At 32.4% G+C, this 15,984-nt stretch overlaps 2 protein-coding genes across 4 annotated transcripts; one reads left to right on the forward strand and one right to left on the reverse strand.

Moving 5' to 3' along the window:
- Positions 1 to 2,081: 2,081 nt before the first annotated feature.
- LOC129880267 (serine/threonine-protein kinase SAPK1-like) lies at positions 2,082 to 5,923 on the reverse strand. 3 transcript variants are annotated; one of them, XM_055954231.1, is made up of 9 exons: positions 5,651 to 5,922; positions 5,490 to 5,564; positions 4,830 to 4,931; positions 4,354 to 4,407; positions 4,168 to 4,260; positions 3,524 to 3,616; positions 3,327 to 3,431; positions 2,946 to 3,044; positions 2,082 to 2,533 (listed from the first exon to the last, which is right to left on the reverse strand). In XM_055954231.1, the coding sequence occupies exons 1-9, from the start codon at positions 5,768 to 5,770 to the stop codon at positions 2,267 to 2,269; spliced, it is 1,008 nt and encodes a 335-aa protein (XP_055810206.1). In that variant the 5' UTR covers positions 5,771 to 5,922; the 3' UTR covers positions 2,082 to 2,266. The 3 variants fall into 3 exon arrangements, with proteins under 3 accessions (XP_055810206.1, XP_055810214.1, XP_055810221.1); XM_055954239.1 differs by lacking the exon at positions 3,327 to 3,431 and having other exon boundaries at positions 5,651 to 5,923; XM_055954246.1 differs by lacking the exons at positions 3,327 to 3,431; positions 3,524 to 3,616.
- A 6,583-nt stretch (positions 5,924 to 12,506) lies between these two features.
- On the forward strand, positions 12,507 to 15,579 carry LOC129880287 (14-3-3 protein 2). The gene is made up of 4 exons (XM_055954258.1): positions 12,507 to 13,117; positions 14,715 to 14,837; positions 15,004 to 15,120; positions 15,229 to 15,579. Exons 1-4 carry the CDS (start codon positions 12,644 to 12,646, stop codon positions 15,280 to 15,282), a joined length of 768 nt encoding a protein of 255 aa, XP_055810233.1. The 5' UTR covers positions 12,507 to 12,643; the 3' UTR covers positions 15,283 to 15,579.
- The last annotated feature ends 405 nt before the right edge of the window (positions 15,580 to 15,984 follow it).

Consider the following 15,984-nt stretch of genomic DNA (forward strand, 5'->3'; position numbering starts at 1 on the left):
TTTCGCTTAAGTTAAATTTTAATTCCTTTCTTTTTCTTCCGCATATACTTTTCGTTGGGTATTAGGCTGACTTATCTCGGTGGGTTGAGATGAGTGCCATCACATCCGGATTCGGGTCGTGACATTAACTCACCCACGTGTACGGATTGCTCGATTACTTGACATTCTTGTGGAATTTATCCTTCGTGTGTTTGTGACTTTGTCATCATTGGCATGCCTCTTGACTCGCACCTTTTGCCATCTTGATTCTAGATTTTTGGTTCGTCTTAAGTATGAAAGTTGTCCATTTTAAGTACGAACTAGAAAGCCATTTTTAATATGATTCTTGGTTCTCTTGATTTTTGGGTCTTTACCCTTCTTGATACAGGGTTCCAGTCCTTCTTGATACTTGATCATGTTTGGTGTGACGGCATGACATACATATTGGGCGAAACTTGTTACTTAATCTCTTGTAAAGGTGGTTCTATGAATTCTTGACACTTAAACTTTTAACTATCGAACTTGATGCTCGTGACATATTTTCTTACTTGATGTATTTATTATGTTTACATTTCTTTTACTCATGACCTGAGAAGAGTAATTGGAGAATCTAAAGGCTTCAAACTTGTAGTTTTACACCACTAAGCTTTATGCTTAGCGATAGTTATTTCTATCGAAGGAAATGTTCGAAGAGATGCTTTAAGTTGGCCATTGGAGATAAAGTTTTTGGGAGTTTTAAGGAAGATTACATTTGCATATTGATATCTATATTTTGTAGTAGTTTTGGGACATATATATAATGTATGGGGTGCTTGTGTATATGTATTTATGTATTTATTTTTGAGAGTTGATCCATTCATGACATTGTAGCTTAAATTTGGTTGTTTGTTTTGTTGTTTTGGGGCGTGTAAATTCAGATCTTGTAATGTACTAAATTTACTGTTTGTGTTGGAATAGTTGTATGAAGCATGAACCAGTTAACTTTGGTACTCGTAAGTTGGTAATATTTTATAACGTGAACTGTAGTGGTATGGAATGGTACATGGAAGTCTCATGAGGTATTTTCTTAAATTATTTTGAAAAGCTGCCCCGTCATAAATTGAAACTTTTATTTGGTCCAATTGAGGTCAAATGCATTTTTAAAAGGCGAAATTTTATACCTTTAACTATTCTAAATGGACCAAATTTCACTACTAGATTATATAAATATATCTTATGTTAAGCTCTTTAAATGTCGTGAGTATTATATACGTTCTCTTTAATTTCTAAGTAGTACGTAGCATCCTCTCAAGAAGGTCGCTACATTCCTCCTCCTGCTTCTAAGTTATATTCAGTTTTTTTAGTGTATCATAATCTATAGTCGGTTATATTTTTATGACTTTTGATTATTTATATGACTATGTTTATGGTAAACTAATCACTTGGTATATATGTGAAACTATCTTTCTAAGGTCATCAAATGTTTTCTGTCAAGCAACAAATTCTATCCTCAATTTTTTTTTTCTCTCTTGCAAGACAGTATAGACATCCTTTTTCTTGAACAATAACAAAAATTAAATCTCCCCTTAGAGCCTGGTCCATAGGAAAAAAAATTGGTCCATACAGACATGTTGAGCACCAAATCAAATGTCATGTCTATGTCAAAGGTTTATTTTTATGGTTGATAATCGCTTAAATTCTAATTAACTCTTTAGAAGTGTGGTTCCAAATTTGAATGGTGAGTGGGGAGACTACCTTGGGTGAGTGAGATTTTAAACAACTTGCCACACATGAATTTTTATTTATTATCCTTTTTAATCTCTTAGATTACAAAATTGTAATTTGTATTTGATTCTTTGTTTTATTGGAGTTGGGTTAAATCCTGTGCGGACTGATTTTTTTTAATCTATGAGTCGGTGTCGTGTGGGTGCCAAAATAACACCTTTACATAGACAACTCCAGTTGCTTGTTGAGGAATATACAACATTTGGACAGAGGTGAATTCAAGATTTGATGTTTATGAGTTTCTGAGAGGAATCAAACCCTCATCAAGGAGAACAACAAACCTTAAGTAGGTTTCATTTCTGTCGTTGGACCAAGAGACTACTTCATTTGTTATTGGGTTCCTAACAAATAAATGTTATATATTCAATATATTTCTCAATATAAATACAGAGTCGGCACAAATGTTATTGTATTCTCGAAAATCCACACCTGATATCCTAGATCCGCCCCGGCATTGGAAGTGTATTTACATCATTATTTAGACTCAACCTCTTTTGTTAAAGTGAACACCATTGTCCACACATCACAATGAACAAACAAAATCACCACTTGTTTCAATATCTTCAATATCAGCATCATCTAATTCATCTAGTTCTTCCATAATGCCTTCAGATGAATTTGCTAGAACCTGCAAAGCAATTCTTGCCTCCTGTATTACTGCCAATACTTCTTCTATGCTCTGTCTCGGATTATTTACATCGATGCACTCGTTCCGTCCTTCTTCCATGAATTCGACAGGTAAGTTCTTCAAAAACCAAGGATGCTTCTTAATTTCTGGAATAGTTATTCTCTGCAAAAGAATCAGCAAGCCACTAATAAGATTGAGACTCGAAAAAATACACATGGAGGCATGTCCAAGCATAGTGTAGTGGAATTAAAACTTGAAATGCCAAGGACTGATTATCGATAGGAAATACTAAGATGTAATAGGTGGGTTCAGGTGAAACCAATAACTTTTGCCAGAACCCACTATTTATCTATAAATATATGATTATAAACTCACTTATTACTGTATATTAACTTGATGTCGTTAAAAAAATTCAAAATTTTCAAATCCTAGATCCGCCTATGCTGATATGATGAGGTAATAAGTGATTCGTGATTGACTGATCGGGTCACTCAAACAGTTCCGAACAACATTTCACATACATGATTTATGATGATATAATGCCTTCTTTTTTGCAAGAAGAGTATATTATTACCTTTTCAGGGTCTGCCACAAAAATTCTGGATAAGAGATGCTGGCACTCCATGGAAATTGGGACATTTTGCGGAACTGAGTACTGGACGCTAATTATTCTCTGTTACAGAGAATTAAACTCAATCAGAATGGGGCACTAAATCGATTTTACAACATTCAAAATGCTTGGAAATAGGCTCTGGCAGAAATGCAAGGTAAGACTGCGTACAATAGACCATTGTGGTCGGGCCCTTTCTTGGACTCTGCGTATAGCGGGAGCTTAGTGCACTGGGCTGCCCCTTTACAACATTCAAAACGGACCAATTTCTTTTCCTCTTTTTATAAGTTAGATCAAGTTCGACTTTATGTATATAAAAAAGTGAATTTGTTTTCATATACTCACGGATATGGTCTTTCTCATGTTTTTCGGATCAGTGGGATCTTCAAATGGATAAGCTCCAACCAGCATTACATATAAAGTGACTCCACAAGACCAAACATCTGCAACCTAAGGACTCAAGAATTAACAAGAGGGAAAAGGCGGTTAAATGATATAAGCATTGTGAAACTGCTGGCACAAGAACATGAAACGACTAGTACCTTCCCGTCATACTCTTTCTTTGATAAGATCTCCGGTGCAACATAAGCTGGTGTCCCTACAGTGGACTTTGGTTGAGAATGAAAGACAGATGACTGCAAACAAGTGAAGTCAGTTACACAAGAATGTTAGGTGTTTGCCCTGATTTTCCCAGTATAATTAGGTTTTCCTTTTCCTAAAAGGAAAATACAACGTCTCCATATTTGGCTGGTCCTTTTTCTTATAGGAAAAGGTTTATGACTCTATAAATTGAGGCTTATTCTTTCTAACTTGGTAGCATTCACAATGTAGTCCTGGGGCTTTGAGAGTTTTGTATAGGGGGAGAAACGGTGAGACACAAGTGTTACGTTAGCACTTGTATGAACCTCTTTTTATTTCGAGTGAATTGTGTGAGGTTATTTCTCTCGATTATTTGTACTCTCATATTTATAGTGGATTGCTCATCTCCTCTTGTGGATGTAGGTCGGTTGACCGAACCACGTTAAATATTTGTGTCTCTTTTGATATATTTCTCGTTTTTGTCTTCTTACTTATGGTCTTTCGAGGTTTGCGTTGCTAGCTTCCGCATGACACCTAATTATTTTGGTTTCTAACAAGAACTCAACAAAAAACTGTAGTTAGAATTAAGGTAAAAGATTATATTGACCTTCGAGCAACCAAAATCACAAATTTTGACGCGCGGTGCAGTACTTCCGTCTAGTAATGTATTTTCCAATTTGAGGTCTCTATGACAGATTTGCTGCAGCCAAAGAGTAATAAACATAACAGGTCCAAGAAAAATACAAACGAAATGGAACCTGAAAGCGTGAGAAATTAATATCAGATATTTTACCATGAAATGGCAGTAGCTAACCCCTGATATCAATTGTTGAAAGAAGAATCTGGCCTGAGCAAAAATAAAATAAATAAACAAATTAAAACGCCCATATGCGCACACACACAAACATCATGAATAATGAACTCAAAACATGAGAACTTTCAGGCCATAACAATTTTTTGGTTTCAACATTCGGTGTAAATGTCATTTATACTTGGAAGTTTATAATCCATGTTTTCAGTGAAGAGCATTTACATTCTGCCTCCATAACTACGTGAAGACCGCAGAACACTATGGAGTTTCTATATGAAAAGGGATGTAAATGTGCAATGAAGACGGGTAAATACCAAGCACGACACTCCCCCGCACGCACACACACACACAGTTGTTTGTCAGAAGTAAATAATAATCAATAGAAATCTGCAAAATGTAAATTTTGATCTAGCCAAATCATAGACAGGAAGAATCACACTCTAATTATCGTTTATTACCTCGTTTTCATTAAATCTTCCAACATTACAAATCCTCTGAAAGAGTTCTCCTCCTGCCGCATACTCCATTACTATTGCTAGATGAGTAGGCGTCAACAAAACCTGGTCGAGGTGAGTCCATTCATTCAAAAAGCCACAAACATAATTGAAATGTATTCTTGCTGCTTAACTACATGATTTACTTCATTTTCAATCGAATTCGTTCGAACCAAGGCAATATATTCATTCTAAACCTACTGTTAGCAGCCACCAGGAGTGCCAGCAAAAAATAAAGCAAAGATCATCAAAAGGATCGATAAGTTCATTTTCATAAGAAGCAAATGTTGCATTTGGTAATTGCTTTTAAAGTTTTCAGTTTTAAAAAAAAATGTTGCATTTGGTAATTGCAGGATGCAGAGTCCTTTAAAAGGAGGCAGAACTAACTTACTACTCATTTAAACAAGAATTCCCATGGGAATCAACGTTTGAATTTATTTGTCTAATTTAAAACGTGAAACAATGAAAGCAAAGAGTTGCTAAATCGAAAAGCATTGTTTTTTAAACGGACTGAAATAACTAAAGAAAAAGTAGTACAAACCAATTGAAACGGGAGTAAAAAAGTAGTAACTTCGCTAATAAGGAAGAATAAAATATTAGCAAGAGTAAAGATGCAGAGTTTACCTCTTTGAATCTGATTATATTTGGATGATTCAATGATCTATGATTCATAATTTCCCTTTGTACATGTTCATCAATCTGCAATATTACATAAAATTATAATCCAAAAACAAACAAACTATTCCATAAATACCAAATGACTAAAATTATCAAATGTTGCTGACCTTTTGTCCTCTTTCAAAGAACTTGACGGCAAAGAGCTCTTTAGTCTTATAATCTCTTACAAGCTTAGCTACTCCAAAATTACCACAACCCAAATCCTTCACAAATTCATAACCCTCCATTATAATAATAAAAAGAAATTAGAAAAGGGGGATTTCAAGATTCTTCACAATTCACAAAGAAGCAAACTTTTTTGTTCTAATGAGATTAACGTGCAATTTCATAAAAAATAATTTGGAAAAAAGTGACACCAAACTGAAAAGAAGACAAGAAAGCGTGTTTTGGGTGCAGCTAAAGTTTTCATTGTCAGCGTGGAAATTGAGGATTAGCCATTTAAATAATACATAAATAATTTTTTTTATCCTATTAGGTTATTTTATTTGTAATAACAAGTAGCGTATCTTATTTTAAAAAATTTTAAATTCATATATTTTCGCGAAAGGTTAGAATGACAATTTCCACTTCTTACGTGATACAAAATAAATGATTATTTAAATCGAGATTTTGAGCATAGAGATTCATAGCCAGGTTGGATGGATTTGTTAAAAAAAAATTAGGTGTAGTTCAACTTTTTAAAAAATTTATAAGCTGTTTTCAATTTATAAGTTGCTTAAAATAAATTCATTCAAACAAACTCAATTATTTATTGAAATTTATTTTAAGCATAAAATGACTTTAAGTTGGCCAGTCAAACCTAAAAACAGCTTGTAAGTAACTTATAAGCTGATCCAAACGGACTATCAATCTTATCATTTGAATGATTTGATATACATGAAAATAGTGGCAGAGTCAGAATTTTGATCAAAAAATTTTAAAATTTTAAAAAGTAGAGATATGAACTTGTCAAAGGGAATTCAAAATCTATTATATAAATATAAAAAAATATTTTAATCATATATAAATAATATAATTTTTTAATAAAAAAAATCAAATCAAATTCCTACCCACGAGGTGGCTCCGCCCTCACACAAAAGGACGAATGATATGTGAAACTTAAAAGCTCAAAAATATACTAAGATTGAGAGGGACAAGCACGAAGATAGGAGTACGTAGGTACGAAGTATTTGGGCATGGATAGCCACTAATTGGCTGGTGGACCTATATTGATTGTAAAATGTAGGTTCCCATTAATTTCATATATGTGATCCTTGACTTTATTCGACTTAAACAATGAAATTAAGGAAAACATAAGGATATATATTGTTCGCTCAGTTAACTTTAAAATATTTATTTTATTTTTCAACACTTATTATTTATTTTATAACACAAATTTAAGATTTAATCAAAATATATTATACAAATTGGGACGAAGAAAGTAGCATTATGGGGGGCCATTTAGAAATTGGAGATTAAACTCTTATTTGTTTGCACTTAATAAAGGTCTTAATATTAATTATTCAGATCTCAATCATTAAGTCTGTTTCCTTTTAATGTATGAATGTTAATCATTAAGTGCCTTGTTTCTCTTACTCCCTCCATTTCAAAATTAATTGAATTGTTGGAGTGCTTCACAACCTCTAAGAAAAGAATATTAAGACATTAGTTACACATTGCTTACCATTTTTACCCTTATTAATTATTGTCAAATTACTTTAGAATGACTATGCAACAATTAAAATTTCTTGAACTTATAAAAATAAAAGAATATTCTAAAATTATTCTTAAAGATTGAACAATAGTTAATTTGAAATATGAAAATGTCTCAATAATTCAATCATTTTAAAAAGATAAGTGTCAAAAACACATCTAAACTATCCCTTTTTTTTTAGTTTCATACTTAAACTAAAGTATGAGTTTCATACCTAAACTATCACTTATTAGTTTGAGAAACACACCTCAGTGGTGTGTGTAATATACTCTCTCTGGTCTTTGAAAAAATCTTACCACATAGCATTCCACATGGATAAAATATTTCACCTCGACAAAAATTAAATAAATTATTAATATTAGTTAAAAGTTAAAGACTAAAGTATTTTTATCTTCAAAAAAAATATTATTTTTTAAAAAAGAAATTACTTTTTTAAAAAAGAAATTATTTTCTTAAAAATATTTTGCTCACGCACTCCACCACCACCACCCCCTCGCCCACAATCCCGGTCCTTTTATTTTTTAAAATTTTTCTTATAAAATATTTTTTAAAAAATCATAGTTCACCCCCTCCGCTCTTAATTTATATCTTTTTTTTAATATATATTTCTCGTTTTGTGTTATATATGTACATATATTTTTAGGAAAATACATTTATCTACTTGCGTACCGAATATAACAGAAATAAAAATTTTATTTTAAGAAAAGTCTTGTGGCAAGTAAAAAATATTTTCCTAAAATCATATATATATAACACAAAACTAGAAAAAAAATTGAAAGCGGAGGATTTGGTGAGGTGGGGTAGAATTTTTCTTTTTAAAAAAAAGATAAAAATATCTAAATTATTATTTTATGGGGAGGGGGAGGGGGGATGAAGTAAGAATTTTTTTTAAAAAAAATTATAAAAGAAATTTAATAAATAAAAATAAAAATAAAAATAAAAAATGGGGGGGGGAGGATGGTGAAAGAAAGTGGTGGAGTGAGGTAGAAAAAATATTTTATATTTTATTTTATAATTTTTTTGGGCGAGAGATAGTAATACTTTAATCTTTAATTTTAAATAACTTGAATAATTTACTTAATTTTTGTTAAGGTGAAATATTTTGCCTATGTAGAGTGTGATGTAACAAATATTTTAAAATGAAAGAGAGTGCAATACACACATCATGATGAGAGTGAAATAAAAGAGAGAGGTATGTTTCTCAAACTAATAAGTGATAGTTTAAGTATGAAACTCACATTCTCAATAGTTTAGGTATGAAACTCAAAAAAAAATAGTTCAGATGAGTTCTTGACACTTGTCTCTATTTTAAATGGAGGGAGTATTATATAATCACTTAATGAGCCTGAATAACTCTGAATAATTGAGATCTATAACATTGTCTTGATATCATTAAGATTAATATGTATATTTAAGAATTTCTACAAAGATGATAATTTACCACTACTCTATCTATTTATATCCACCATCCACAACCACAATTTCACCCCAACTACTATCATCATTAATCACCACCACCTATGATCCATAACCACCATCCTCAATCAACCACAACCATCACTACCGTCGATCACCAATATTAATCTTCATCACCACTAGTTATCACTTATAACCATCACCACCAACTATTATTAGATTCACTAATAACTATCAATAATTACCACCATCAGTCAATATTTGTCACGACCCAAAATGGGTCGTGAGTGGCACCCACCCTTAACCTCCTAGGTGGGAGAACCAACGATGTGAACCCCAACTTATAAAGTATAACAACAACGCGGAAGCTCAAACTTATAAAGTAAGAATTAACAATTCACAAGAGTTTACTACATAACGTTCCCCAAAATCTGAAAGTCATCACATCAAGGACAAATAATTTTAAAATACTAAGTCTAGAATGTCAAACACTAAAATAAAATAAGTGACATAGTTCATGTCCGAACACTAAGGACATCATGTCATGACTAAGAGAATTCATCACGAGCTAGAAGGATAGCTCACCCTTAAATCCGATGAACTTGAGACGGACTAGAGCTGAGGTCGAATCGAAGCCGATGGAAGACTCGTTGCACTCCACAAAATAAAATAAAAAAGATACAAGTAGGGGTCAGTACAGGACAACACGTACTGAGCAGGTATCATCGGCCGACTCAAAATAGAAATCAATATACATAAAGTAATAGCGGAAAATCAACAACAACACTTAACAAGAGGCAACCAATGAACAATTACATAACCAGTCAACAATGTCAAGATCACACATGAGGACTCAAGCCTCCACATCACACTCTTTTGGAAAATGAGTTATGGATATTGGGTATTATTAAGTCATTTTAATTTATTTTTCTTTATTATTACCGTGCCGGAACGTGACACCCGATCCAAATATACCGTGTCGGAATGTGACACCCGATCCAAATATATCATGTCGGAACGTGACACCCGATCCAAATATACCGTGTCGGAACGTGACACCCGATCCAAATATAATTAATTTATCATTCTTCATGATTACATTCCACTTCATTAACAATATTTCACCAAGCCTTCTTTATTCAAGGCACCACTTTTGATAGGGCAAGTTCAAGATTATGGATTTCATGCCTCGGAATTTTAGACCAATCACAACAACATATCAACCATCCAAACCACAACAATTAAATGCGTAGTAAACTTCACACATTTTACTCAATGAATATCAATCACTATTAAGAGTCTATCCATGATATAGAATAAAAACCATAACCTACCTCAACTGAAGAACCAAATCCAAGCAAGTTAATTCACCAATGTCTTTTCTTTCTTTGATACCTCTGACCAATTTCAATCTATCAAATATATAATATTCATAAGTAAATGAACCCGTAGACACCAATATTATATATATGTTTAACCTAGACCCCACAACTCACCCCAACTCTATGATCAATTCTTAAATTTTGATACCAACTAATATCTCAAATCTAGGATTAGGTCTTAATTCTTCCAAATAATATAACTTTAATGGTATTCATATAATATAATACACCAACATTTAATTACCTATCTACCAACTTAAATTATAATGTGATAATAATAAGAAAATAAGCCAATTTACGAACACTTCACAGAGGCTACGATCTAAGGACACATATGTATATTAATTGTCCATGAAGACAACATCAACAACTCACGTATTCCAATAAAATAAAATAAAAAAAAACTTTTCTTCCTTCTGTTCAATTCAATAGTAACTATATATATAGTTTTTTTTTTGTTTGTTTGTTTACCATCCATAACCCACTGTGCATAGCAATATGCACATTCAATTTCCTAATCTTTCACAAGTTAATATAGCTATTAACATTCTTGATAAAATACTTATGCAACGAAAACTTCACCTGCAGCAGTTGAATTCCCTTCGTCGGCGCCCAGGTATGTTTTTTCTCTCTGTTTGTTTTCTTTTATAATTTAGGATAATTAATCATGAATCAATCAATAAATAAAAGTTAAATCCTACTAGTATATTTTTATATGTATTGAACAAGTGGTATAATGTATTAACTAAATTATCAATTTAGTCCACTAATTGAATTAAGTTGTCTAAATTCACCCCTTAATTAAATAACCATAGTTATCAATTAGTCCAAAGTACCTATTAAAAATTTATGGGGTGAGTCTTTTATGAAATAAAAAGCCCTAGTACTCAAAATGACCTAATGGGTCGTTACAACATATTATATATCTCTAACCGCCGTCATCATTCTCCATCGCCATTTGCTATGAAATAGCATTCCAACACTAATTATTATCCGCCAACAACAACAATCATGGTTAATCATTGTTGTCAACCACTATACCATAAGATACTACCCATAACCACTATCATCAATCATCACCATCTCAAATCAACACACACACAATCACCATCATTAGTTATCACCACAAATTGTCATATAAAAATTTTAAAATATTTTATTAATATACTATTAGATCAATTTAATATTTTATTTAAATTTTAAATTTATAATTTTTTAAATAAAAATAAAATCTATATATTCAGATATTTTTTTTACATTCTAGTCCTCCTCCCCTCAGTAGATTTTTGAACCCTCTTGTCAAGTGCAAGCAACTTTATTTCCACACCGTCGTAAGCATTTGAATCCTTTTATATTTCAAAATAATTCAGTAATAAAATTTTTGAAATTTCTTCGCCGAGTAACACAATACGGCAAATATATAGTGGTCTTACCCTTCAGCCACCCCCGTGAGTCCTTTATTTTATTAGGACAGAAAATAATTAGGTATCTTACGGGAGCTAATAAAATAAATTTGGAAAGATAATGAATAAGAAGATAAATATGAAATGTATCAAAAGAGACAAACATTTAACATGGTTCGGTCAACTGACCTACGTCCACAAGACGAGATGAGCAATCCATTATAAATATGAAAGTATAAAATATCGAGAGAGAAAAACCTGGCATAATTCACTCCAAATAAAAAGAAGTTCACACAAGTAATAATGTAACACTTGTCTCTCACAAATTCTCCCTTTACACAAAACTCTCAAAACCCTTAAGACTATAAATTACTACTAAGTTAGAAGGAATGGACATCTATTTATAGAATCATAAACTTTTTTCAACCAAAAAAATGACTAGTCAAATATGGAGATTTTGTGTTTTCATTTTAGAAAAAAAAACTCAATTATACTAAAAAAGTCAGGATAAACACCCAACATATTTATCATCCAATTTCTAACTATATTAATTCTTTTTTATAATACCAATTGGTCTAACATCACAAGCCTCCTCCCAAACAAACAAGAATGTAATTTTTTTTTTAAGAAAAAAAAATGTGCGACTTCCACAAGGACAGATGAGTGCAGGCGATTTCCATCATATAGGAACCAAACAAGAGAAATGGTAAAATCAACAAAAAAAATAAAATAAAATAAAATACTATTTTAATTTATTTATCCTATTTAATACATTACCAATTCCAATTTTTCAATTATAAAACCTAGATAGCAAACAAATTAAAACGAAACAAATAAAGACAGTTTTTAATTGGTCAATAGACGGGCTGGACGTGATAACCCACGCATCCCAATTTCGACCCAAATATCTCTTGCCCATATCCGTACAATCACATCTTCGAAAAATCCAGCTGTCAATCACTTACTTTTCCAAAAAATTCCATAATCCAACGGCTTATATTTATCCTTCCAAAAATTAAAAGAAATAATCCTGAAATCTCTCCCATCCCGTTAAATTCAACACCAAAAAAAAAGTCTAACAGCAAATGCACTAAGTTTTAAATCCACTCAACACACACAAACTTTTTCTCAGATCTCAAAAAAATTTCCATTCCAATACAAGGAAAAAAAAAAAAAAAAAGAGATCCCCAAATTTTAGAACCCATTATGGCGCGTGAGGAGAATGTGTACATGGCGAAGCTTGCCGAGCAAGCTGAGAGATACGAAGAAATGGTGCAGTTCATGGAGAAAGTTTCAACTTCCTTAGGTACCTCAGAGGAACTCACCGTTGAGGAACGGAATCTACTTTCCGTCGCGTACAAAAACGTTATTGGGGCTCGTAGAGCCTCGTGGCGTATTATCTCCTCAATTGAACAGAAGGAGGAATCGAGGGGAAATGAGGATCATGTCAAATGTATAAAGGAGTACAGATCTAAGATTGAGTCTGAACTCTCTAATATTTGTGATGGCATTCTCAAGCTACTTGATTCTAATCTCATTCCTTCAGCTTCTAATGGTGATTCTAAGGTGTTTTACCTTAAAATGAAGGGTGATTATCATCGTTATTTGGCTGAATTTAAGACCGGAGCTGAACGTAAGGAAGCTGCAGAGAGCACTCTCTCCGCATACAAAGCCGCTCAGGTATGACATATTTATTCTTATGTGTTTGATCTATTAGATAAAATGATGAAGATTCATGGATCTTCTTGCTTGGATTTAAGCCTCATTAGGCAATTTACTAATTAATGTCTGCAGAATAGGATTTTCCAAATCGGATTTATTTAATTTTAAAGTTAAATTCTAGATATTTAATGTTAATTAGGTGCGATTGTAGAGGAAGACGATGAAAACATTTTCCTGTTTTGACCAGACAGATTTGATCTATTTTTTCAAATTTTCCGTTCATGATGGTCTCTCCGTCTTAATTAGAGAGGTTGTTTCCGGTCTTTTGATACACAAGCTAAATATGTATAACATATCAAAACTATCTTTAGGGGCGCGTACACCCTCAAAAGAAAGTTCCTAACAATTTGAGACGAAGGGAATACATGTTTGTCCAGATCAGGCCATATTTTCCAGATATTTGATGTTAATTATGTTTTAATTTAGGTTTGAATTAAGAGTAAATTAACTTAATTCTCTTAACATTTGTAATTGGATACAGAAATTTCAAAAAGGTCACAAATGATCCTCCATTATTAGTGGTATGAATTTTAAGCAGTAGTATTGAGTATATGTCTTTCTAGATCAAACCACAATTATTGTATTCATGTTTTCCAGAGATCTGATGTTAATTAAGTTTTGAATTAAGAGTAAGTTAATTTAATTCCCCCAACCTTTTGGATTAGAGAAGTAATATCCCCAGGTGAATTGGATACAGAATCCCTTTTGATCTCAAAGTCAAAAGCCAAATGAAACAGTCATTGATGGAATTTTCAAAAGATCACAGATGATCCTCAGTTGATTTGTAGTAGTATGAATCTTCTTGTTTTTTTCCTTTTGATTCTCAAAATGTCATTTTGCTTTATGTGACCTTTTTTTATAGTGCTTCAGATTTTAAATATGTTTTGATTCATTTGTTAGTTGCATAATCGCTAGTATTGAAGTTTTACTTTAACTAGTCAATCATGTGTAAAGGACCTTTTTTAGAAAAAGTCCTGTCCTGGTGGTATATTAGAAAGGTCTAAATATTTGAAAACTTTTCATTGGTAATTATTATGATAACAGAAAGTTACTCTAGAATTTTAAAGGAGCACAAAAATTTATGGATGTTATGATATTTCAAACTTTATAAACCATATGAAAATGTTAATCTAAAGGGATTTTTTTAAAAAAAAATTTGTGGGGCAAGTAGATGGTTTTTTTTTAAAAAAATCATATGTTTAAGGTGATTAAATGAAACTTACTCTAGAATAAATTGTAGAAACTACATAAGAAGTAAGAAAACACAGAGGGACACTTTTCGTATACATTATAAATCCCATTATCTTAACACGTCTATCTCAAGCACCGTTGATTGAGGTCAGTGTTAAAAGACAAATCTAGAGGAAGATCTTTGAAATTTTTAAGTTCACATGACTTGTTTGTTTCACTCTAGTTTACTTGACAAAAATTAACTGTTATTCTTTCACGAAAAAGTAGCCATGAACATTTCTTTCCCTCTTAATATTCTTCTAGAATAAATGATGTTTAGTGTTGTTGATCTTTAAATGTCCTCATTTGGTCTCAATGCCTGCAGGATATTGCAAATACTGAACTTGCCCCAACACATCCAATCCGACTTGGACTGGCTCTCAACTTCTCTGTGTTTTATTATGAGATTTTGAACTCTCCTGACCGTGCCTGCAATCTTGCTAAACAAGTAAGAATTTCTTCATATGGCCCAGTCATTTCTTAGTTGCAGATTATGTTTTTCAATTCAAACAAGGCCGTTTCATTAGGCATAGATAACTTTGTATCTCTTTTTTTCATCTCAACTGTGAAAAAGTATCTTCATTTTAATTTTGATATCTTTTGCGTGTGGCCAGGCATTTGATGAAGCAATTGCCGAGTTGGACACACTGGGAGAAGAATCTTACAAGGATAGCACTTTGATCATGCAACTTCTTCGTGACAATCTCACTCTCTGGACCTCTGATATGCAGGTAAATAACTCAGTTTTTCTAAATAGCTTTTGATTTATGCTGTTTCCTCATAATCTATCAGTTGAATTACTCGAATTCACGTGTTTGAAAACCCTTTTTCGTTTGCAGGACGATGGTGCTGATGAAATTAAGGAAACCAAACCTGACAATGAACAACAATGAGGGAACTGGTCCTCGGATTATCATTTAACTTCTTCCTGGTTGTTTTTATTGGGAGAAGCTGCTTCTTTTTATTTCCTTTCTCCAGTGTTTCGGTGTCCCTTTAGCGTTCTCTCATCTGTGGCAATGAACAACTTTGAATATTGATGTTCAATTGTTTCATCTTTACTTTAATGTGGTTCTTTCTGGTGCTTAGTTTCTATGAAAGCATTTCAGTTGTATTTGTGAACTGGATTTATAAAATGGTATATGGAAGTGATACTCAGCAATCAATCAGGTTTCAATCAACCTTTCTTGTTACATTTGTTCCTTTCTCTTGTTTTTTTTTCGTTCTTAATTTTTGTTATGATATATGGAGGAAAGTATTTCCTGAGAAAGAATGCATCAAAAAGTCTGGTCTACTGGTTAACGAAATGCATATAATTTGAAGTCATAGTAAAGAAAAAAATTACCCCCTCTGATATTTTTACTTGTGCAATTTGAATTTTGTGCGTCTTTTAAAAAAATATCTACTGTTGGAGATGAGTCTTTGACGAATGACTGATCTCCTCTCTTTCTCTTCCTGCTCTCTACCGTTGACCCCTCCCCTTGCCATTTCTTTCTTGACAAACGACTATCTAAATTGGACAAGAAAGTCCGTCACGTTTCTCTTCCTCTTAGGGCGAAGGGGAGCCTCAAGATTTTTCATTTTGGAAGAAGAGCTGC

This window comes from Solanum dulcamara, chromosome 1 (genome assembly GCF_947179165.1).
Source record: "Solanum dulcamara chromosome 1, daSolDulc1.2, whole genome shotgun sequence".
NCBI classification, from domain to species: Eukaryota; Viridiplantae; Streptophyta; class Magnoliopsida; order Solanales; family Solanaceae; genus Solanum; species Solanum dulcamara.

What these genes read in the sequence shown, in the direction of transcription:
- LOC129880267 (XM_055954231.1), bottom strand. Translation starts at nt 5,770, where the DNA reads ATGGAGGGTTATGAATTTGTGAAGGATTTGGGTTGTGGTAATTTTGGA. An exon ending in ATATAATCAGATTCAAAGAG is followed by an intron (nt 4,932 to 5,489) that starts GTAAACTCTGCA and finishes CACCTCGACCAG; the next exon opens with GTTTTGTTGACGCCTACTCA. An exon ending in TTGTGGCAGACCCTGAAAAG is followed by an intron (nt 2,534 to 2,945) that starts GTAATAATATAC and finishes ATTCTTTTGCAG; the next exon opens with AGAATAACTATTCCAGAAAT.
- LOC129880287 (XM_055954258.1), top strand. Translation starts at nt 12,644, where the DNA reads ATGGCGCGTGAGGAGAATGTGTACATGGCGAAGCTTGCCGAGCAAGCT. An exon ending in CCGCATACAAAGCCGCTCAG is followed by an intron (nt 13,118 to 14,714) that starts GTATGACATATT and finishes CAATGCCTGCAG; the next exon opens with GATATTGCAAATACTGAACT. An exon ending in TCTGGACCTCTGATATGCAG is followed by an intron (nt 15,121 to 15,228) that starts GTAAATAACTCA and finishes TTTCGTTTGCAG; the next exon opens with GACGATGGTGCTGATGAAAT.